This window comes from Eleginops maclovinus, chromosome 11 (genome assembly GCF_036324505.1).
Source record: "Eleginops maclovinus isolate JMC-PN-2008 ecotype Puerto Natales chromosome 11, JC_Emac_rtc_rv5, whole genome shotgun sequence".
Taxonomy (NCBI): Eukaryota; Metazoa; Chordata; class Actinopteri; order Perciformes; family Eleginopidae; genus Eleginops; species Eleginops maclovinus.
Window position 1 is genome coordinate 9,159,072 of NC_086359.1, and position 22,611 is coordinate 9,181,682.

At 44.1% G+C, this 22,611-nt stretch overlaps 4 protein-coding genes, 1 long non-coding RNA gene and 1 other non-coding gene across 11 annotated transcripts in view; 3 read left to right on the forward strand and 3 right to left on the reverse strand.

The window, feature by feature from the left end:
• Positions 1–7,393, reverse strand: mfap3l (microfibril associated protein 3 like). Its single transcript, XM_063895407.1, has 3 exons — positions 7,190–7,393; positions 5,228–5,633; positions 1–2,074 (listed from the first exon to the last, which is right to left on the reverse strand). Exons 2-3 carry the CDS (start codon positions 5,544–5,546, stop codon positions 1,017–1,019), a joined length of 1,377 nt encoding a protein of 458 aa, XP_063751477.1. The 5' UTR covers positions 5,547–5,633; positions 7,190–7,393; the 3' UTR covers positions 1–1,016.
• On the forward strand, positions 7,229–11,333 carry LOC134872216 (uncharacterized). The gene is made up of 3 exons (XR_010166784.1): positions 7,229–7,360; positions 8,174–8,274; positions 11,262–11,333. It is a non-coding gene; the product is annotated as an uncharacterized LOC134872216 (long non-coding RNA).
• On the reverse strand, positions 9,465–15,381 carry aadat (aminoadipate aminotransferase). Of its 2 annotated transcripts, none has more exons than XM_063895409.1 (14): positions 15,307–15,381; positions 14,699–14,769; positions 14,089–14,257; positions 13,861–13,969; positions 13,438–13,512; positions 13,144–13,353; positions 12,870–12,935; positions 12,549–12,631; positions 11,847–11,943; positions 10,976–11,037; positions 10,759–10,823; positions 10,525–10,631; positions 9,836–9,937; positions 9,465–9,754 (listed from the first exon to the last, which is right to left on the reverse strand). In XM_063895409.1, exons 2-14 carry the CDS (start codon positions 14,763–14,765, stop codon positions 9,713–9,715), a joined length of 1,254 nt encoding a protein of 417 aa, XP_063751479.1. In that variant the 5' UTR covers positions 14,766–14,769; positions 15,307–15,381; the 3' UTR covers positions 9,465–9,712. The 2 variants fall into 2 exon arrangements, with proteins under 2 accessions (XP_063751479.1, XP_063751478.1); XM_063895408.1 differs by lacking the exon at positions 15,307–15,381 and adding an exon at positions 15,106–15,279.
• On the forward strand, positions 15,355–18,493 carry ino80b (INO80 complex subunit B). 2 transcript variants are annotated; one of them, XM_063895411.1, is made up of 6 exons: positions 15,355–15,567; positions 16,224–16,351; positions 16,676–16,856; positions 16,936–17,102; positions 17,364–17,536; positions 17,635–18,493. In XM_063895411.1, exons 2-6 carry the CDS (start codon positions 16,312–16,314, stop codon positions 18,097–18,099), a joined length of 1,026 nt encoding a protein of 341 aa, XP_063751481.1. In that variant the 5' UTR covers positions 15,355–15,567; positions 16,224–16,311; the 3' UTR covers positions 18,100–18,493. The 2 variants fall into 2 exon arrangements, with proteins under 2 accessions (XP_063751481.1, XP_063751482.1); XM_063895412.1 differs by having other exon boundaries at positions 17,400–17,536.
• Positions 18,472–22,611, reverse strand: part of intu (inturned planar cell polarity protein) — a 16,324-nt gene continuing 12,184 nt past the window's right edge. For 2 of the 4 annotated variants that reach the window (XM_063895397.1, XM_063895395.1), the window contains exons 10-17: positions 21,868–21,930; positions 21,382–21,600; positions 21,113–21,247; positions 20,165–20,584; positions 19,847–19,941; positions 19,577–19,766; positions 19,348–19,484; positions 18,472–19,077 (exon numbers count right to left, since the gene is read on the reverse strand). In XM_063895397.1, the coding sequence (XP_063751467.1) occupies positions 18,966–19,077; positions 19,348–19,484; positions 19,577–19,766; positions 19,847–19,941; positions 20,165–20,584; positions 21,113–21,247; positions 21,382–21,600; positions 21,868–21,930 (1,371 nt within the window). In that variant the 3' untranslated portion in view covers positions 18,472–18,965. The remainder of the gene's footprint in view (positions 19,078–19,347; positions 19,485–19,576; positions 19,767–19,846; positions 19,942–20,164; positions 20,585–21,112; positions 21,248–21,381; positions 21,601–21,867; positions 21,931–22,611) is intronic. The other 2 variants (XM_063895398.1, XM_063895396.1) reach the window with 1 other exon arrangement.
• On the forward strand, positions 20,700–20,771 carry trnad-guc (transfer RNA aspartic acid (anticodon GUC)). The gene has a single exon. It is a non-coding gene; the product is annotated as a tRNA-Asp (tRNA).

Sequence of the window (22,611 nt, forward strand, 5' to 3'; positions counted from 1 at the left end):
TTCTTTAACACAGCACTTTCATTTTATTCCACTACAAAAAAAGAGCCATCTTAAGAGCACCGGTAAAAGCAGATACAGTTCCTCTCCTCCGCACACTGGACTGTCAGCCAAGCAAAGGCAGAAGAAAGACGTGTCCTTTCAGTCCCACCGTCCACTTTCACATGCAGCAAAAATGCAACGGTACTGTAAAGCCTCTGCAGAAGCAAGAAGATGCCGAGAGCAGGTCGGGAATTAAATTAAAAACAAACTAGCACAAAGCTGAGGGATCGAAGCTACTCTGTCTCTATTCAGGAGGAAAAAGACAAAAATTAAAACTGCTAGCTGAGAAACAAAATCACACCACAATGGGTAAATATAATACTATTAAAAATATCTCAAATAAAACACAAAGCTACCCAGAGGTGTGTGAGCCGGTCATGAAGTATACTGTACACACACAGATTAACCTGGCTTACTTGTTTGTTTTTTTGGAGCAGACAGTAGGCCGTACAATCATGAAGTAGTGACTGAACTCTGCTGTTTTCAGTCCAGCATGCATCTCTATTCGAACAGGACGTTGTATGATAACAGCGGATCAGCTGTAGCTCCGCAGAAGCTGGATGTGAATTCTCGAGCGGGTGACGGAAACTGAGCGTTCACGGTTCGAGGAAACGGCGTGAAGACCAGCTCGAGGCAGATTTCTGGAGTCATGAAAACCCTAGCATTGTAAGAAACTAAAGACTGAAGAATCCTAAAATCTGAGCTATGCAAATCACGTGATCCTTTACAATCCACTGCGCATTACATTTATTATATCGATCACCCTGCCACTTACATTCAAGCATGAGAGTCCGGAGAGAGGGAAGAGGGGCTGTAGTGTCTTTTCTCAGGATGGTTTCGTTCAGTGAAGATGGATAAAAATGTGATTGTCTCTCTCCCAACTGGGAAATTAAAAGTGTTTATTTGACCTTTCTTTGTCTTCAAGTGGAAATGCATAGCAGGATAACTCGCCGCTCCTCCAGGGTTCGTTTGTCTCGTCAGACGTGGCTTTCGTAAAACACCTGGCAGGGAGCGGGGGTATCGGCGCCTGTCGCTTCGGGCTCAGGCCTGCTCGGCGTCCTGGTCGCGTCCTGCACGTCGTCCTGCTCTGCGTCCTGCTCCACCGCCGCCTCAGGTTCAGGTTCAGGCTCAGGCTCAGGCTCAGGCTCAGGCTTAAGCTCAGGTTCAGGTTCAGGTTCAGGCTCAGGCTCAGGCTCAGGCTCAGGCTGCTCCTCCTGTTCCAGAGGACTGAGTGGTGGTGGGGAGCAGGGGGGAGGCGAGGAGGGTGTTGCCTCTGGCTGAGGGGGAGCTTCGATGCTGCAGTAACCTCCGATGGCGAGTTGTGGGTGCACCGACACCTGGATGGCGATGTGCTGCGGCTGCTCGTGCACCGAGGAGTTGTCTGAGTCGGCGGCGGGGGATTCGCTGCGCTCCCTCTCCCGCCCTCGCTCCATCTCCCTCTCCTGCAGGATGGTGAACACGTCTCTCGCCCCGATGGCCCTGGTGGCGAGCTCGCGGCATCCCTCGGGCGCCTGTCTGAGGAAGGTGTGTCTCATTTCCTCCACCCCCACCACCTCCAGGATCTCCTCCATGAAGGTGCGGCAGTTCATGATGAGCGGCGGGAGCGGGATGCTGCGCGCCAGCTCCTCGATGTACCGCGCAAACTCCATGGTCTTGAACTGCGTCACCTTGGCCAGCTCCAGCGTCTTGGCCGAGGTGATGATGGGGATCCGCTTGGCGATCTCGAAGGCCTTCTGCAGCTTCTCAGCGCCCTCGGTGCGGAAGAACTCATTGATGGCTTTCTCCGTCTTCTTCAGGTGGCTGCTCATCATGCAGAGGCGCGTGACGTTCAGGGCCATGATGATAGTGAAGGTCACCAAACACACCACCATGTAGTACACGCCCATGTCGCCGTTAGTGAAGACCACGCGCAGCGTCACCGTGCAGTTAGAGCTGCCCAGCGCGTTGGACGCCATGCAGGTGTACTTTCCCCGGTCGGCAAACTCGATGTTGGTGATGTTGAGGATCCCCGAATCCATCAGCCACCATTTCTCCCCTGCAGAGACACGGAGAAGGTCATGAATGTGGCAAAAGCTGCGTAAAACAAACTGATTCATAATAACTTCGGATTTGTTTCTGTAGAGCTTCTTCCTTAATACTGTATGATGGTCTGAGGAAAAAAATGCTACAACCTATCCTTTACTTTTGGTGCGACTGAGTACAAAAACTGCAGACCTGTTATTAAAAACAGAGATTATTCTGGAACGGCAGTGAGTATGCCGTCCGCCCAGTAACTCATGATCAAGGATTAAACCCTGAAAATCCTCTTAATGCATCTGTTCCCCTCACGTGTGATCAACAGCACTCTCCTCTGCGGTGTTGCTGCTGCTTTCTAACAGGAACTGCTTATTCAGATGTGCTGATGTTGTTCTTCTGCAGAGACTCTTTTTAAGCTCAAGAGAACACATAGTTTGGCTCTAAATCAATGGGAAAAAACCGGTGTCTTTCAGCCTGGCAGCAGTTTGGTGATGTGTGAAAGCAGTCATCTCTTGCCTAAGCCTCCATCTGTGGCTTTCTCAACATTTGGCGCTGAAATGTATATCCACTTTATGATCAGGGTGTAGTGTATGTGTGTGTTCAGATAGAAGGGCAGCAGTGACCTCATTATTCCTGCCTTCAATGTTTAAACAGGTGGTGCTCTCTGTGCTGAGCTTTGAGTAATCAAAGCGGGGACGATCTGTTTACAGGTTAGGTTTAAGGGTCGCTTCTACAGAGTCACAACTGGGTCGAATGTTGAAGCACATAATAATGTTCAAACCAAGCGAGTTAAGCAGTGACAAATATTGAATTTATGTAAATGGCCACAGGTAGCAGTGCACCTGCAGAGCCATTCAGTCGAATGAGTGTCGGGTTTATTTGCTCAGTTTATCAGTTCTTATCTCAGTAATGAGCTGGTGATTCTGGCTGATACAGCTTTATTGTGATGTGACAGCCTTAGCGCGCTTCAAAGGGGTAGTTCTACATTTTGGGAAATCCGCTTATTTGCTTTCTGTGGGAGAGTAAGATAAGAAGCTTGATGGCGCGCTCTCTGCAATATAAAGCTGAGGCAGCAGCTGGTTAGCCTAGCTTAGCACAGAGACTTAGAACAGGGACTGCAAGCATGCACCCTTTGGCCTTTTTCTGTAAAGAGATCATTCCTACAAGGCTAATCAAAATGAACATTATATAATATATGCTAACACTTATACATCATATTCTTGATTTCCCTCCTTTGCAGTCATGTTGCTTTTGTGAGTTCAGCATAATAAAAATATGCATGCATATAATTTGGATAATTGTCATGTTCGTGATTAAAGAGGAATATAAGAAGTGTCCTTCAAACGAAGGAGATAAAAGACATGGTTGACATTTGTTCACATATAGTCAGTCTTTATGCTAAGCTAAACTAACAGGCGTTCTGGCTGTACAGTACTGTCAACAGTTCTTTGTATTTTCTACCTTTTGATAGAAATGACAACTTTCAGTCTTGGGGAAAATGTAACAGCGACTCATGGTCTACCTCTCGCTGTGTAGGCGCCCAGATGGACAGATATCACAGAAGGCGTTTCTAAATCTATAGTCTGAAGTCTGGAAGAGACTTTAAAAATCATGTCTCCCGCCTCCTACAATGCTCCAACGATTCATTTCCCACTCTGGTATCCCCTGGAGGAGATGAATGGGGGTCAGGAAATGTCCCGCCCATCCGCCTTCTCAGCTGAGAGATTTCTAATTTTACCTCAACCACCGGACCATGTGATGCGATTGATGTGCGGCTCAATACTACAAGCAACTTTGTAGGAAGGGGGGAAAAGGCAGCTTGAAAAGGGCTGAGGAAACAAGTGAGGGCAGGTTGGAATCAGTACTGCCTGCTGTGGGGGAAATATCCCCCTCCCTAATTATATTCCTGTGTGTAGCCCAGGGGAGAAGCTCTGTTATGGTGCAGACTCCGCTCTGGGTTTCTGGGTCATAACAACAACAGGCTCCAACAGGCCGGCTCAGGAGAAGCATCAAAACGTCCGCCTGCTCTGCGCTCCTTCTCTCAGCTGAATCACAGTATTCAAAACCCAGGCGGAGGAGGCTCGGCTTTAAGGAAAATCATGAGTAGAAACCTATTTAAATGTCTGCCTGAATCTAATGAGCACACAGCAGGACAATAATCACTTCTCTTACGTGAAATAATAAGCCAAATTTCCCCCGGGAACCAATCCTGACTTCTCGCCCTTGAAAATACAGAATCACTTTCCCGTGTAACAGAACAGAGGATTTGATCACTTAATTTAACGCATCTGCAGTCATAACCTTGCAGTCGTCGAGAAAGAAACGTGCTCTGCTGTTCTTTGAATGTAGCATATTAACACTGTGCCTCTAAATGATCCACAGCGTCAGCACCGTCATATTTTCCTGTGACGAAGCAGAAAGCACCCCCAATGGAGCACATTCGTGTCAGTATCCTCAGCACATTAACTACGTATTGTAAATTAGGAATGCCAGTTATAACACTCTTAATAAAATATGTGTTTCTAGGGATTGCTGTATGTAATGTGATATTTATAGACTATACATAAACCTGTCCACCAAGGTGAGCTTAGGCTATACTGTCTATACTTTGGGAGCTATGTTTGTTAATGTTTCTGGGGGCATTTCTGCATATCTTTTAGGATTGTGGGGTTAATTAAATGCACTGGTTTATTCAAAACAATACTGCCACACAATATCAAATAATAATTAGTGTGCAGATTCTTCCCCATAACTCGAGTCCTCCGGGTTTGTTTCTGCGACACAAACTATTGGCTGTATATGCGACACCTGGAAGTGTCACTGAGCCAGGCAGCGGGCCAAAACTACCCTTAACAGCGGATAAAATGGATGTGTGGCTATTTTTATGGAGTGCACGCACATCTCAAAACTGCCCCCCCGGCTATCTTTGAGATTTTGAAATACAGAATGTGGACCACGTTGATACGCTGAGCAGGCTGAGGAGGATTTTCATTTCCTGTTGGAAACCGTGCGTGTGGTGAATACAACTTAGCTGTCAGAACTATAAAATGCACTTAAATGTTAACTTTCAGAAGCTGGATTTATAGTGAATAATAAACCAGACACTCCTAGCACTGCTGGTGACAAAGAGAGCAGGAAACCGGGTTTTAAGTAACAGTGCGATTGGTCTTACCATTATTCTCCGTGTCCAGGCGGTCTCCATGGGAGTTGAACCACTGCACACTGGGGAACGGATCCCCTGTTACATTGCAATCAATGAGCGCACAGCTCCCCTCACGAGCAATTATCTGGCTCACTTTTGTGAACACCATGGGGCCAAATCCGTCCGTCACATTGGCACTTTCTGTTTGGTTTGCGCCCATGTCCACTGATAAGGCCCCGGTGGTGTGAGAGGCGATAAGGGACGCCAGGATCAGAAAAACGTATCCTCCAGCCCAGTGCATTTTCTCCATCTGTTGGTGCGTCACCCACGGGGGAAGAGACTCTGTCATTCCTCCTGGTTACCCATCCAGCACACTGGCTATCTCTTTGAAGTAGAAGGCAATTTGGTATTCAGCTCTGTGGCTTGAAACATCTCACTAGAAAACAAGAAAGTGAATGTTAGTCATAATGCAGCAGGACGTAACCACATGTGCCTGGGGAACAAACTGATGAGGAAGGAAGCTGGTTTTAGAACTAGCACGAACACACAGGAATGCACTCAATGAATGTTTTCATATTGAATACATCAAAATAGTACGTTCGTTAAAGACTATATTTGTTCTTGCATCACAGCAGCTCCATTTAAAAGAAATCAAACAAGGACAAATATTATGACACGATACAAGGAAACAGACATCAACATACCATAACAATCACTGAAGACAGCATTATCAAGAGCCTCTGTCTACATTTGGCCTGGGTTTTAACTGTGTATTTAACTTGAGGATTGGCTGGTGCTCAAAAGAGTGCTTCAGTCTAACTTTAAATCGTGGGACCTTGTACCTCTGATTTGATGATAATAAATGTAGCTGTTCAGGACGTGGTTTGGGTCAGAGACAATGTTGTTGTTATGGTAGGCTGTTGCATATGGTTTCTCACAGTGTTGACCTACAGTCTCTGAGCAGATTTTCAGCTGGTGGAGCAGTTTTGACTTTAAAGCGGTAGACTGACACTAGTGCCATGTAGTATTGCAATACTGTAAAGAGCTGTGGTGACAACTGCATCTCAAAATTCACCACAGCCCAGGGTACAATCTGCAAGTATCTGATTTGTAAATCAACCCACACCAAAAGGTACAAAGATATTTAACTTACAACTAGTCATTGTGTTGTAGATTCATGATTTCACATCATCAATCAGCACTGAAATCACTGGCTGTGCTATTGCTCTAACATAGGGAGCATATCATATCCATGTTCGTTCAGTTAAGTAACATTACAGCATTATGTCTGTTACACAAGGACTAGCTTCGTGTTCACAGCTAAAAGCAGCTATAAACATTCACAATACATGTAGGTATCAAAAACGTGCAATAGAGCTACATAAGGTCATCTGAAACTTTAATTAAACAAGCAGATGCATCCTGTTTTTTCACAGAGGTGCAGTTTTAGCTTGATTTTAAGGGAAAACAAAGCCACTGCAATATAACGGAACTGTATGTGGGATCCGTCTATGTCCACGTTCGCTTCGTTGTTGCCACACAAACAGCCCCCGAAGATGGCATTTCCAGCTTTTAAATGTACACCAGTGATTAAAATCTTAAAGAACGATAGTTCATTGGATTATATTATTCATATCATGAGAGAAACCTTTGACAATTCAGTGCGGTTTGACCGCCAGACATCACCAAACAAGGGCGTGGGACACGGCTACGTGCTGGAAGGTTTTACATCACGGGACCCTTTTAGAAATGTTCCGAAAAGCGAAGTAGATCTTTCATAATCAGACACATTATTGAGGTGTTACTACAGTTAACGAAACATATTATAGGAATAAGGATAATGACCTCAAAGCGGAATTTGTGTCGAGGGTTGCGCTAACGTTACCTCCTGCAAACGACCAACTTATCGTCGACGTCAGCAGCTCAAACGTTGACATAACGCCTCTTTAATAACATATTTTACAGGTTATAAATGAGTATATTCATACTCACATCATAGTCTGTCGCTGTCATCGTTTAGAGGGAAACACCAGAGGAGTGGTTGTCCGTCGTTAGCTGTTTCTCCGCATCTCCATCCTCCCCCTACCGCTTGTGGTCCGCTATGTAACCCGCAGCTCCAGACTACAGACTGGGAGGCAACGTCGCCCAGTGTTGGCAGAGCAGGTGGAGCAATATCAACATTTATGTAAACCCTCAAATGGACCTTAATTGCATGTCAGTACATTTTAAGAAGAAATATGTATAATATGTTTGTGTTCTGGTGTACAGCTCCGGAAAAAAATTAAGAGACCTCTCCAAATGTTTCTTAAATCTTAATCTCTACATGTACGGCAGTCATTCTAGTGGCTGTTGAATGTCAACACAGAGACAAATTGTCAGTAGTTTATAGAATACAATAAATACAAATCATTTAACTCAAAGACATGTCTATAAATAATAAGACAAGAGAACATGATCATGCTGAAATGGTCTCTTAAATTAAAGAGGTGCTCCAGAGTGTAAGAATACTCTGTTACAAGTGAAAGTCCTGCAATGCAAATGTTATTCCAAGTAAAAGTACAAAAGTATTTGCATCAAAATATACTTAACCAACAGTAAAAGTACTCATTGTGCAGATTGGTCCATATCAGAATAATATGATGTGTTTTGGTTATAATTATTGATGCATTCATGTGTTTATCAAAGCTGGTAAATGTGCAGCTAGTTTGAATGACTTTGTTTACTGCAAAGAGTAGCTTGTGAATTTAAGACTAAAGTCTGATATAAGTGCAAATGTTTTAGAGTTCGGTGATAATGTCCTTTCATTTGTCAATACAAGCTACCCCTTTCCCACTTCACTTAGTCATCAGTGCAACTTGAAAGGAACTAAATCTCAACCCAACAGATATGCAACATTTTGAGGCTTACAAAAGCACATTTTTGTTGTTTGTCTTTTGTTTTGTCACTCATCTGTATTCGTGACGTTTGTCTGTGCAGCCTGGCCTTGAAGCTTCCTGAGCAGACAGCAGCAGCTTGGCAGTTTTCCAGTTTGTCATTGAACACAAAAAGATGACCTTGAAAACCTTACTTGCACAAAGGTAAAGTGCTAGTGCATCTAATTTGGTTTTGCAGGTATTCAACCTTTGAGTGCTTTAAGACGTAGAACACAATAACAGGTAAACAGACTACGCTGGAAACCCATCCCCTTCTGCATTCATGATCATTGAAAGCTAAAAGGTTGGAGTAGGAAGGACTTTAAGGATGACTGCAGTGCTGTGGATAGATACAATATAAATAGGACCAGGGGCATAAAACGCAGCAGGGAACAACACACTTCCCATTGAAGCAAAACTAATTCCTAGAGGAAAATGAGGGCAGCACAGAAGCTCTTCTAAATAAAGACTAGGTCAGGGTTATGTTTGTGTACAGGAGTTGATAAGTAACTGACCTTGAAACCACTGTTAAAGTCTGAAATGGACACTCTGTAACAGGGCCTGAGCAAACATTCAATAATACTCCATCTATGTATAGAAATATGGATATTTAAAGTAATGCGTGTAGCATTAACTGTCCCCTAAGTACAGTTTAGAGGTTCTGGTACTTTGTTTTTATCATTTCTCAAATACTTGCATTTGACTACTCACATTTTACTTTTACTTCGAGGATTTCACTACCTTTTCTTCAGTGCTGCAAAAGCCTGATTTTTAAGCCGACCCTCTGACCCCATTTCTCTACTCGGGTGAATGTTTCAGCTTAACACAAACACTTCTGAGAACTCGGCCCCTCTGCTCACAAGGTGCTACATATTAACACAGCGGGGAGAAAGTCTGTGCAAGGGGAAAAGAAAACAGTGTCCAGCCACTCACAGAATGTACTGATCGCTTATTGTTTGTTCGGCTCATCAGAACACAAAGAGGGTCAAAAGATTCAAAGGCACAAACAGGAGATTATCTGGCACAATTCAGAACACGTGGAGTTTAAGAAAACAACTTTACTGTGAAACCTAAGTTTGGACTTGTGGTTTTCTTCTGTGTCAAGTCAACACTTGTGTCAGTTTCACAATCCAGATGTTCTTGATGCTGCAAGTGTTGCTAGAGTTTTGATCCTTGAGGTTAAAAGATTGTGCAATCCAGAGTAGAAAGAGTTCATGATGATTTAGACGACCTTCCTTTTGTACCAACTTTAGAGGATCCACCTCTTTATGAATGTGTTGTTAAGTGGTGTTACTACTGTATCCACGAGGGAAATATACGTTGTTTACGAGCATAAAGACTCAAACGACAAAATACAAAGTGATACAAAAACGTTTATTTACTTTTTTATACAGTACACGATTCATGTGTAGTGTATTGATGGAGCACCAAGTAATGAGTTTAGCATCTGTAATCTTTTAACTCAATGTAGTCTACATGGATTCTGGATTCAACATTGAGTGTCTTGGATAATTATACTTAAATATATATTTAAAAAATAATCCTTCGACAATAACTTAAACAAAATGCAGCATCTTTAAGGGAAAATATACATCATTGTTGATCACAAAGCCTCTTTGATGAGAGATGAGAGTCTTCTGAAAGCCTGTGGAAAAAAATTATGAGGGATTAGAGTCTTGGAAAAGTGTGTATGTTTGTGTGTGTGTGTGTGTTTGAGTGTGTGTACCTCGTCTATCTGCTCCGGTGTGGAGAGGGAAAATGCCGCTCTGACGTAGGGACAGGGGTCACTGCTGTTGATCATGAAGACGCCCCCGGGAACCAGAAGCACCTACAGCACACACACAGACACATGATAAACCCTCAATAGTTTTTACACTTTTTGATTTTGTACGGATCATCCCACTCAGAAATAACATGTTAATTACCTTGTTGTTTGGATGGATCAAGGCTAACTGTTTCCCCTTGCCTTGAGTATTTGTGCTAAGCTAGGCTAACCCAACAGGAGTTATCTTCAAATCTGAAGTGTGGTTTCCTCCTCTGTAAGCAGAGCAGAGACTGAATGTACCCACTCCTGTTTATACTCGGCGAATCAGCTATTTGCTAGCAGGGATTGAAATGCTCTGTGTGGGAGGGGAAACACTCAGTTTCTAAACCCTCTCACAATGGCAGCTTAGCATCACCATCCTACACACTATTCAGACACAAAACCTGCTTTGCCCCTGAAGCAAAACATCTGCGAGATAAACAGAGCAGGGGAAAGCAATGGAATGCATTCTGGGTACTGATATTAGCATGCTATAGTACAGAAAGTTAACCTTCAGTAAGGAAATTGGGTTTTGTTTCGTAATAGACCACAAAGAGGATTAATTTGTGAGAGTTAGAGTGAGATACAATAGGAAAATGTTGTACGCTGACCTCTTTCTCCAAGGCTTTCTCCATAATGAGCTGCTGGGTATCGGATATGCCCTTTAGCTTGATCCACAGGAACATGCCTGCCGATGGGGCGTACCACTCTGCCACGTCTGAACACACACACACACACATTGGGAGAAAAAAAGGAAAGCCTTGGGGTGCGCTTCAAGACTCATCACAACTTTCCTTCTGCAGTCCTTTCTCATCAATTGAACCAAATATGACTTTTTCACAAACCTTTGAGCCACTTGTCTGCAGAGCTGATCATGGCGTCACGTTGTTTCCTGTAGAACTCAATCACCCTGTGAGAGGAGAGGAAACTGTGTCATGCACCGCTGCAAGTGTGGCCTAGTGACTTACTAAAAAAGGGCTGTATGTGTACATCAAATATCTTTATAAATTAGGAGTGTAGGGGAGGTGTGGCTGTGCAGCTGCATTAGGGGAAGTGACATACCCGTCTATGTGTTGAAGGAAGCCCTCTTGGCCCCAGCTGTGCAGCAACTGAGACACCATGAGCTGTGGAGAAGCAGGTTAAGTTATATACTGTACAATGACCCTATGATATAAAATCCACCCTCAGATCTGTACATTTGGAGTGAGACACCTTTCTTTCACTGTCAATGTTTTCTCCTTTCATGCTTCTAATTTGGAATCTTTCTGAGTTAGAGCAGATTATATAAAAAAGCAGAGGCGAGGTTGACAGCGGATCCTAATTAATCTCCCTCTTCTTCCTTTTTAAGCCCTCCTCTGCAGCTGCTGCAGATCCACACGCACCACAAAGACTCGTTTGGCCTCAACACGTCTCCTCGCTGGTGAGTTTATGCCAAATCAGCGTTACCCGTGGGGAGGTAACAGAAGCTGGCAGTGTGTGCAAGTCTGCGGTGTCACTGTGTGGAGAGAGCATGACTCAACCGCCCTGATAGATAGAAAGATAGAATCGGAGGATTTGTCACATACATGCACACAGCAGAGCACACACAGTCCATATTTCAAGTCTGTTTGGGGACTTGAACCTGCAACCCTACAATTCCCAGTCCAAGCCCCTACTGACTGAGCCACTACTGGACAATGATGTGAGCTTACTGCTGCATGGAGGTGTGCATGGTAAAGCGGTGTAAATGTCAGGTTGCCACAAAGAAAGCATCAAAGACGTTAGCCTTAAAATGCTAACTACAGTATCTGTGCGGTTATTTCTGTCATACTTTAGAATTGATAAATGCCTCCACACAGTTCAAAGCACAAATATGTTTTGTTTGCAACTAAACCAGTAATGCAACAAGTTTATTGAGCAGGGTGTGGCTATGATAGATGATGGTTTTATTTACCTGTGTGAAGGTGCTGGTGTGCATGGTGGAGGCCTGGATGTGCAGCACCACTCTGTCTATCAGTGGCTTGGGACCCGTCACAAAGCCTAGCCTCAGCCTGAAACAAACAAAGAGTCAAAGACATCAACAAATAGTTTCCTTTGCTTAGTCTTTAATAGAAACCCATTATTCATTTTAAAGTGAGACAAACAGAAAAGCAAGGAATCAATGAACAAACGCAGATCTGATTTGGATATCCTGAATGACCTTGAAGAAAATTTGGCTAACAAATGTGCCATGTCATCATGCAAAGTCAGCACAACTAAGCCTAAAACACGTTGAGGCATGATATAACCATTTCAAACATCTGAGTTTTATGACTTGGATCTGAAGAATGTAAACGGGATCTTAAGGTTTAACATGCTTATGGGTGTAATTGTAAAAGGATGTGTATATAATATGTAAAAATGGCCAATTAACTAATAGATCATGTAAATAAACACTAAAATACATAAACGTTGAGGTTCAAATACATATCATATAACTGGAATTAATGTGCACAACTGTGAAAAACATCCCCATCAGCCCATACTCTGCGTATGATGACACATCCTGTTTATAAATCAGGTCCTGACTCTTTAAGGAAACAAACACTGTGCTGCAGCATGTTAAGAGCAGAGCTTCACACGCTCTGGGTCTGAACACACAGATTGAGACGCTCACCCTGAAGACAGGATCTTAGAGAAGGAGTCCGTCCTGAGGATCCTCCCGTCGACATCCATGGAGAGAAACGTGGGAGCCCACGGCTGCCAAATAATGAGACACAACAAGTGTCACTTTTGATTGTCTCTACTTTTATGGTAAAATATGAAGCTGTATTCGAATATACTCAATTGAAGATTTAAAAGTGTGCCAGTCATTACAGCCCTAAGATGAGACTAAAACGTAGAAACAAAAGAGACTAATTAAATATTTCACCTTTTTAAATGTGAGAAAATTAACTTTCTTTGCCAAACAGAGGAGGTCAGCGATCTGTCTTTGTACCTTGTCAAACTGCAGGAAGTAGTACGGGTCGTCCTCGATGATCAGCATGTCGTACTGCCTGGCCAGCTATGAAAGACACCGGGGACTTTAATTAAAAAACGACAAAGAGAATCCGCAGGGAAATCAGCTTCAAGACGAGCTCTAATTAGCAGCTGAAATTGCCACTTTGCATAAATCAGAGAAGAGGGATTCATGAACCATCTGCAGTGTGAACATGCAGTCATACTTAAAATCTAAATGAGGCTGTGATTTGTGACTGCAGCGGGAGACCAACCTCGTACACTTCCTTCTTCCTCTGCGCCGTCATGGAGGCACCGGTGGGGTTTCCTCCGTTGGGGATGGTGTAGAGGATCTTGGGGGCGGTGCTGCCGGGTTTGTGGACATCTGAGGGATCCCACCGAGACAAAACGTCCTTCAGGGCCGCAGGTATCATGCCGTGCTGATCGCTGGAGACGTTTATTAAGTTGCAACCAAGAGGCTGGAGCTAAAAAAAAAACAGGGAAGAGGGTCACGGCAGCTGGAGGGACTGTAGGTGTGTGTGCAGCAGAAATAAAGTATTTTTTCTCACCGCTGCTAATGTGCCTGAATAGGTGGGAGCATCCAGCAGGACGTTGTCTCCAGGGTTGACCAGCATCTCAAACACCTATAAACCCCAAACATCTGAACCATCATCACCTGAAAACTAGTTCATATGCACTTCTTATCAAATATATAACAGTCAGGATTTTTTAAACTGACAACACATTGTTGAGTAAAGGCTGTTAAAGGACCACTGGTAAACAACAGGTCCCAACAACATTGCAGGAAATAACTGTCACTTTTTATGTGGTTGTCAAAACTGAAGCATTAAATTCCCCAGTGTGTGCTTTACACTTAGTCAATATAGAACCCTCTGAGGAATGTTTTGCTTCAATGGACTTCATTTACCATCATCATCCTTAGCTGATTCCCATGACACTATGACAGCTAACAGTAGAGGTGGTGTCAGTACCTTACAGAGCCCCTCCTGGCTCCCTGTCGTCACACACATGTCCATCTGGCTCGGCGGATTGTGGAGGTCCTTCTGCAGTTTCTTCATCCACGTCAGCAGCTCAGGGATTCTACGCAGGGATGAAAATGAACTCTAAATCTAAAGTAATGTCACTGTTTTTGTTCTGGAGATTCTCCTGGAAAAGTGACTGTTTTTAACAAGAGAAGGACTCCTGTCTTCATCTCTCACCCATTAGAGGCAGAGTACTGCAGAGCCCTCTTCATCAGCGCCTCGTCGAAGGAGAGCGTCTGTCCGTTCTTCAGCCTGATGGATGCTGACTGGAAGGGGAAGGTGTTGGGGTTGGGCGCTCCTCCGGCCAAAGAGATCAGAGACGGAGGTGACCGCTGCTGCAGCTCGGCTTATTACAGGCAGAGAGATACATGAGAGGGATGGATCTACTAGAAATGTAGGCATAAACAAAGCCAAACTGGAATCTATTTTCCACTTTATGTACACATCAGTTATGTTATAAAGCATATTTATGTGTACAGCCAGGTAAATGGATATTTTGCCATTTCTTCTACAATTATTTGGTTGGTTGATCAATAAAATTTAATAATTTTTCATTTTCCTGGTCCTCAAAGTACTTTACAAGCAAGTAAAGAAAATCAACAGAAGTGACCCACAGTTCAAAACCAATAGCAGCTGCACTGCTAAACTCTGCCTGCCATTGAAGTAGTAAGTCTGTACATGCAGAGACAAAAACACCAGATACCATGACATTTTCACTTCGGCAATTTTTAAATAAAACAGGTGTTACATTAAAAACGTAATACGTATTTAATTAGAAAATACTCACTCAGCATCCTGATAGGAGAGGGCTTTCTAGCTGCACTGACAGCTGTCAGAAACCGAGCGTAATTCATGATCCTGCAGAATTATAAAATGAATCAGAAATATTGACCCTCATGTATTTATGAAAACATTGCATCAGCTTCCACCTGTTGCTGACATAAAATAATTCCTACTTTCAACATGTTTGCAGGCAGATTAAATGACTGGAATAAATAATGCTGTGCTCAATCAGATCAACAGCACTGCACCATTAGATTCATGTTCCAAAGAAACTCCGGTTAAGCCAACATAAAGACACGTGTTTTTGGGACACTGCAGTGCAAAGGTGCACGCAATTATACTCGATACATGTCATGAAGTCAACACTAATAAAAGTATTATCTCGACCACTTTCAGCTTTCTGCAACTAACCTTGCGTAACCCGGCATGACCGTGGACTTTTGTCCAAGACCTACAGTGGTCATCTCGCGATATTTGTAACGTGAACTAATCCTCCAAGATGTAACACATTATGTAACAGTTCAATGACTTCTCAATAAGTTTTGATATTATGTGTTTTGGTTTTAATGTTAGTTGGATTAATTCACAACACACACGAGTGAAGATCCGTACCTCTGTAAAGTCTCGTTCTTGTTTCGCCGGTTATTTTGTTTTTCTCCACTAGACGCAGTGTACCGGATATCAACACAACCGGAAGTCACGAAGAAGAAGTAGTTCCTTCTTGTTAGCTTAGTTTAGGCGTGTTTACTAGAATAATAACAACGTTAAGAAGCGTTTAAATCATTACAATATAATTATTGTTAGTTATCTTTACTGTTAGTCCATTAAAATACATTTGCCTCAGGTTTGCAGCGAGGGCTTTCTTTCGAAATGGTAAATCTTGTTTCTAGTTTTTGCGATGAATGTATCCTAGCTTGTGTGATGAGGGATCATATGGCTAAATAAGATTAAAGCTAACAGCGAATTAAAAACGAACCTTATATAGTTTACTGAATTAACATAAGGGTCATTGCTTAGCTTACTTAACAAATACAGAACATGTACGTGCATTTAACGTAATGTACCTGTGCCTTCTTCCCCACTACAATTCAGGGGTAAATAGTGTAAAATGACTTCACTACATTTGATTTATTATTGAATACATTTAGTTACTTTGCAGATTTGGATTAATGTGTGAAATATAATCAACACTTACACCATACTTTAGTTCCACCTGGAGTAAATTCAGCAGCTACCCTGCAATATACAAAGTCATTAGCTGCACCTTTACCAGCTCTGAGAACACTTTAAGGATCAATAATTATAAAACATATCAGAGATATTATTCTGAAATGAACCAATCAAACAATGACTACTTTTACTGTCGCTACTTTAAGTACATTTTGATTTGAATACTTTGGTACTTGATTAACATTTTGAATGCAGTACTTTTTCTTTTAAAAGACAATCTGGTACTTCTACTTTTGCTCAAGTACAAGATCTGATTACTCTTCCCACCTAATTTAATATCAGGTGTGTTTTCCTCTTAGTTTTCCAGATAACCTGGAGAGATCTGCTGCCATGTAGAGCTGCTCACTGGCTGCCTGTTCTCCGTGTTTACATCCCGTGGCCGCTCCAATGGGGAAAAGGAAAGACATGATCCACCCCAGGTTCCTCGGTGAGTAAAGAACAGTCCTGGCATTTACAGTAATTCTCAGTGTCTTTGGTACATTTCGTTGTACCATTTTTGGTTCAAACAGTCCGTCCATACATGACAGTACAAACAGTACAAGCGTAAATGTGAATCCTGTCAAATCTCTCAGAATAAATACAAAGATATAATGTTGAATCTGTTGGGGCGTTTACCAAAAATCACTGCAAAAAATATTGAAGGACTAAAATCATTGCGCCATAAACTTCCTCTTGATCGATATGAAGAAATATCAATAATAGCAACTATAATTCTTGGGTTTATTTGTGTCTTCCCTCTCGTCCTCTGCAGGTGAAGGCAGCTCCAGCCTGCACAGCGTTCACAAGCGCAAACACAAAAAACACAAGAAGCACAAGAGGAAGCACCACAGCTTCCCCGAGGCGCCGGAGCCCGAGCCTGTCGTGGTCCCTCGGCCTCCTCCACAGCTCCGACTCAAGATCAAACTGGGAGGGCAGACGCTGGGGACCAAGAGGTGAGGGGGGTCGAGGTATTTCATTTATATAATTTGTATCTGAACCCAGTCACTCAGAGAGCTATTTCCTGTCTCCCAGTGTTCCCACCTTCACCGTGCACCCTGGTGTGGCCTGTCCTCCCTCTCCTCTGATGATTATTAACAATGTTGATAATGGTGATGACTCCGATGACGATGACTCAGATGATGATGACGACGACGACGATGAGCCCTCTGTGCCTTTGGAGCAGTATCGGGCCTGGCTTGGTAAGTGACCGGTGAAATGCTAAGATATATGGTGTATGGTATATTGTGAGCTAAAATGTCTGTACTGCTCATAAATCATACCCACACACAGGTCACACGTCAACTTTATCTCATTTTAAGTGATCACACGGCAAAAGGCTTGCACAGTGGATGGATGTTAGCCTCATGTCAGCTGTATTTCAGTTGTACCATGGTTAGGAATTTATTTTGGCCCGTCTGGATGCCACATTCATCATGTCTATCCGGTTTGTATTGCGTCAGACGAAGACAGTAACCTGGCCACATCCCCTATGCCAGACATAGACTCAGACTCCATGATTGGGGTGCCCGTGGACGAGGAGGAGAGGTGGCTGGAGGCTCTGGAGAAGGGAGAGCTCGACGACAACGGGGAGCTGAAGAAGGAGGTGGACGAGTCCCTGCTCACAGCCCGACAGGTGAGGAGGAGGAGTAGGAGGAGAATGTGAACTCTAAAAACTGTGATAGTAATTGAACTGATATTCAACAAATAGCGTGTTTTTATTCGTGTGTTCAGAAAGCCCTGTTACACAAGCAGCAGAGCCAGCCTCTCCTGGAGCTGCCCATGGGCTACAAGGAGAAGGAGATGACTGCGGAGATGATGCAGAAGAGGGAGGAGCGAGCCCGGAAGAGACGCCTGCAGGCGGCCAAGAAGGCGGAGGACAGCAAGAACCAGACGATCGAGAGGCTGACCAAAACCAGCAAGGCCAAGATCAAGAGCATGAGGGAGAGGAAATCCAAGCTGAACCAGAGTCCCATGGTGCGCTACAAAGACAACGCCCTGGGAGTGGCCATCTCGTTCCCCACAGGGGTTCCTGCTCCGACACCGACTCCTCCCTCTGCTCCACCTGCTGCCCCCGTGAACTGCGGGGTCAATGGCTGCACCAACCTCAAGAGGTACGCCTGCTCCAAGACCGGGGTTCCCCTCTGCAGCCTCGAGTGCTACAAGAGGAACATGTTGCTCATTCAGAGCGCAGCTTGAACTCTAAAGGACGAATACTCTCCAGGTGTAGATGTGCTACTACATCTGGTTGAAGCTGCTCAGACATTTTATGGAGTTTACTGCACAGATTCGCCTGGAAGGGATCAATTGAACAAATCCTTTCAGGACTAGGAATATGGATTCATCAGTCTTTTTTTTGTTGTTGCCGTGTCATCTTTATAATTATGGTTTCCCTTGGTCCCACAATTCAATTATGAACATTATGAAATGCAGAATTCTAAGATATGTTTTCCAAGTATTAAACAATACTGATGAGATGTATATTTGTTGTATATGTTTGGAGAAAGGACTGCATTATTTCCACTCCCTTTGTCAGTTGTGAGGAATTATGTTATGGAGACGGACAAACAATAAAAGAGAATTGCTTCTTTAATTGACTTCATTCCATACAAAACTGTACATCTTAAATAACACTTGGACATGTTTCCCAACACTGTGTAAAGATTGTGATTCCAACCCTTTGAGCTTTCAACACGAAGATGTGTGCAGTAGCTTAGTTTGAATCAGTCCAGCTTAGTAAACTTTAAGGCGTCTGCTCCTAATAGACATTGTCTGAGGTATTCATTGATTGGCTTCTCTATCTCTCACACACACACACACACACACACACACACACACACACACACACACACACACACACACACACACACACACACACACACACACACACACACACAGAACATGACCTGGTTAGAACTCGCGGCTATTTGCTTATCGCTGCTGTTATCTGCAGAACATCATCTCTGAAATACAGTCCCATTGTTGGATCCAGTTAGCAGACAATCCCCCAATAGAACCGTGTCTTCCTGAGTTGTAGTTTGTGTCCATCGTGGTCACAGATCCTATCACAAAGCCAGGCCAAAGGAGAGTCTGAAGGCCATCTCTACGGGAACCTCTGCCACAGAGTCATGGAAACACACGTAGAACTCCTGAGGGACCGGCTCCAGCAACATCCGACTGAGAGACGGAAAAATAACTTAGACTGGGCTTGATATTTTCAGCAGATTATCCAATATGCAATTTTGGAAAATGACTTCAGCTACAGACCATCATCAAATTAATGAAGCTTATTTACTTGATAGGTTTTAAAAATACTTAAAAGCACAAATTAAGGCAAAAAGTTTAGACTCTAAAAGTAGAAAGGGGAATTTTGAGTCCTATTTGAATAATTCCCTCCAGGTTTTCCATACATATCATGTTCCTGATAACAGGATAAAGTTGATGTACCCTATGACCCAGTAGGTCATGGTGGGAGCAGGCTTCCTCTGGTCGGTCCAGTTCTCAGGTTTGCACTGAAACAGGACCCCATGTTCCTTCACTGGACCGAGACCCCAGCCCTGGGGCCGGTCTGCAGCCCGGCGGCCCTGCAGGAGGAGGAGAGGTGGTTACGTTGTTTCATCAGATAGGTTCTGCGGTCATGAAGATATTTATCCATGGCGCAGTAAAGCAGACTCACCCTGGCCGGCAGGCTCTGCTGGAACGCAGACCGTATTGAGAGGCAGCAGTGGTGGAAGTTACGAATGAGCTGAGGGTGGATGGAGCCGCTGAGCTGAGCCACCTCCCTGTGGGTTGGAGCGATGAAGATCCCCTGAACACTTTCCATCAGGACGTAGTGGAACAAGGTGTTCTCTGCACCTGATGTCAGCCTGTCACAACGGGCAGATTTAGTTCTAGCCAAAATGAATAATACATGCAGCGTAAATTAAAATGGTTTCCCATCACCCACTTCATGGTGTTGTACATCTCCTCTGTCTCCCTTTCAGTCAGGGTCTTCTTTAGGGTGCCCAGGTAGAATGGGTTCGGGTGCCTCATCCTGGGAATCTGTTAACAAAGCATACATGAATCCACACTAGTGGATAAATCATTTGAATAACATTTAGTCTATTACTTCAAATGATTAAAATGCAAAGAACATTTCAATCATTTCAAAAGAAATAAAAGTTGTGACCTTGTTTTGTACTTCTGATTCTATATGTCAATGGTGTTGGTGTCCTCGTTACCAAATATGAACAAATATAAGCCTGAATAAAACATACAACTGTACCTTAAAGAGGCCTCCACTGCCTCCACTCCCCTCAGACCCTCCAGACCCTAGGGAGTCCCGACGGCCCCCCAGCTTTCTCCCCGAGTCAGGTGTAGAGTGTGGACTGAGGCCTGGAGCCATCGATGTCCCAGCATCCATCTGTCCCTCACTGCCACTGTCTGACAGGCTCCTCTGCGGGCTGGACCTCCGGGCCTTCTCTCCAAACAGAGCGCGGCCCCTGGACCCCGCGGAGGAGCCTTTGACGGCCCCAGCGAGCTTGCTGAAGACGGGGGAGGAAGAGGCCAGGCTGTCCAGGCGGTCACGGGCCGTTGCGGCGGGGAGGAACCAGTCGGCGCAGGACAGGCAGGGAGCCGGTGGGGCATTCAGACGTTCCTCAATACCGGCCTCCAACACTTCCAGCTGCAGCAAGGTGGCCTTCACCTGTGCTCAGAAAGGAGTGTCACTTTATATGCTTTTTTATTCTACACCTTGGTGTGTGTTTGACAATAAAAACCTTGAAAAATGAATTTCTAGTTCAACTAGAAATGCACATCCTTCCTCGTTAGTATAGTGGACAGTATCTCCGCCTGTCACGCGGAAGACCGGGGTTCGATTCCCCGACGGGGAGTTTTTATTGCCCTCAGGGACACCTAATTTACATTGTTTAGGCTGAAGAAGTGACTAGGAAATAGGTTACGAATTTGATTTGAAGCATAACAAGTGTAATGGCTACTTTGCTGTGTCGATGTCCTATATTTAGTTTGCCATTATTTCACAGGTGAGGTTGAGTGATCCAGACGCAATGCATACCAGATGATATCCAGTCGTTGAATTGGTATGCTCATCTCATCCTGTGTCCTGTTGTTTCCCTGTCATCTATGACCCCTTTTATACACCCGGTGCAGCTAACCCCCACCACCAAGTGTTCAAAATGATATAGCACTATAAATATATATTAAATAAACTGACATGCCAACGACGGCACAAAATGGCTCCTACAACAAGGTTCACCTGATCCACGTAAACACAGTCGGGTCCTGGAGAGCCCAAAGCTGGGGAAGCACAGCCGCCTGCCTCCAACAGCACACACTGCATGAAGTGCCTCTGAGGTGGAGAGAGAAAGAAGTACAAGCAGGGAAACTGCTTACATTACTTGTACCATATAAAAATATTACCATGAGTAGAAATTGAGCAACAAGGAGTTAAAATCAACCACCAGCAGTGATTGGCCTCCTTACTAGCCCCACTATGAGGAGGAAGTGGCGTCCTTGAGGCTGGCTGTAGCCTGGGCTGGTGCTGCTGCTGTGGTTAACTCTCTGCTGGGGAAACACCTCCCTCCAGATGACCAGCTGACCCACTCGTTGCTCTGAGGCCAGAGGCAGCAGGCAGTAGTGCTGGCAGTACAGGCACACATCCAGCAGGTCTTCTTTGGGCAGGTGGTTGGCGATCAGGTAGGACTGGAAGGGGAGCGTGGAGACAATTTAGTGGAATCTTTATCAAACACATGTGGGTTTGAATGTGAGGGAAAATACATTTGATGGAGCATAATAAAACATCTGGATTTCTCACAGAGCCATAGAACCATTGTTCTGCCATCGTGTGTGAAAGCTTCTGATAGCTGGGTGGTGATGCCATTTAAAGAAAGCTTTCTAGATAATGGGGTGTCACCTGGGGAGGATATGAATAGGGCACTGAAGCATGTTTGTTTTCACTGAGACACCTACCTTGTAGAACAAACAGGAGCCGAGAATTACATACAGACGCCTCAGGCCGAAGAAGTCCTCAGACTGTTAAAGACACAAGGAAATAAAGATAAATACAACCAAGAGAGTATAGTAGATAATGTGTGGCCTATTATTTAGTAGGAAAACCCTAGTATACTTAACAAAACGTGGCGCGATGATGAAATAAAAACACATTTTAAAAAGAAGCTTCAATTTCACTCAACCCCTTCCTGTCTCGATACCCCTCCCTATCAGTGTGTTCATGTAATCAGTTAACGCTGCACGCACCAAGAACACCAGACCCCATTAGCTTCTCATTAAAAATACAAAGCGTACACGAACACAACTCTAAAAATACCCTGACCTTTCCTCCCCCATGCTGAGGCCAGAAAACAGATGTCGAAGGCTAACATGCCCACTAATAGAGCGCCACAGGGAGGACGTAATTTTGTAGGCCGACCCGGAAGTAAGCTGCGCATTGGTTCCTTCGACCAAAAGGCAACGCAAATTCTCCATAGGCTTTTGGAATATTGTATGGATAAATGCACGTTTTGTTCAGCCGGATAATCTCCACATGTCTACCCTTGAAGCATAAATCTAATCACCAGAAGCAAAATGCTATCGTTATGCTATAAACGACCAACAGAGGAGTACAGCAGGGTCGCAAAACTTCAACGTCAGGCCAACTTAAGAACGTTTCAACTGACTTTTGTGCGCTTGCATATTTTAACAAAGCTTTTTCCT

Bases quoted from the DNA above. Each gene is read 5' to 3' on its own strand.
- aadat (XM_063895408.1), bottom strand. From the start codon at position 15,158: ATGACCACTGTAGGTCTTGGACAAAAGTCCACGGTCATGCCGGGTTAC. The intron at 13,354-13,437 runs GTGAGAAAAAAT...TTTTTTTTTTAG, and splicing joins ATTCAGGCACATTAGCAGCG to CTCCAGCCTCTTGGTTGCAA. The intron at 11,038-11,846 runs GTAAATAAAACC...GCTTCTCCACAG, and splicing joins ACACCAGCACCTTCACACAG to CTCATGGTGTCTCAGTTGCT.
- mfap3l (XM_063895407.1), bottom strand. From the start codon at position 5,546: ATGACAGAGTCTCTTCCCCCGTGGGTGACGCACCAACAGATGGAGAAA. The intron at 2,075-5,227 runs GTAAGACCAATC...GTGTCTCTGCAG, and splicing joins CCTGGACACGGAGAATAATG to GGGAGAAATGGTGGCTGATG.
- ino80b (XM_063895411.1), top strand. From the start codon at position 16,312: ATGGGGAAAAGGAAAGACATGATCCACCCCAGGTTCCTCG. The intron at 16,352-16,675 runs GTGAGTAAAGAA...CGTCCTCTGCAG, and splicing joins GATCCACCCCAGGTTCCTCG to GTGAAGGCAGCTCCAGCCTG. The intron at 17,103-17,363 runs GTAAGTGACCGG...GTATTGCGTCAG, and splicing joins GCAGTATCGGGCCTGGCTTG to ACGAAGACAGTAACCTGGCC.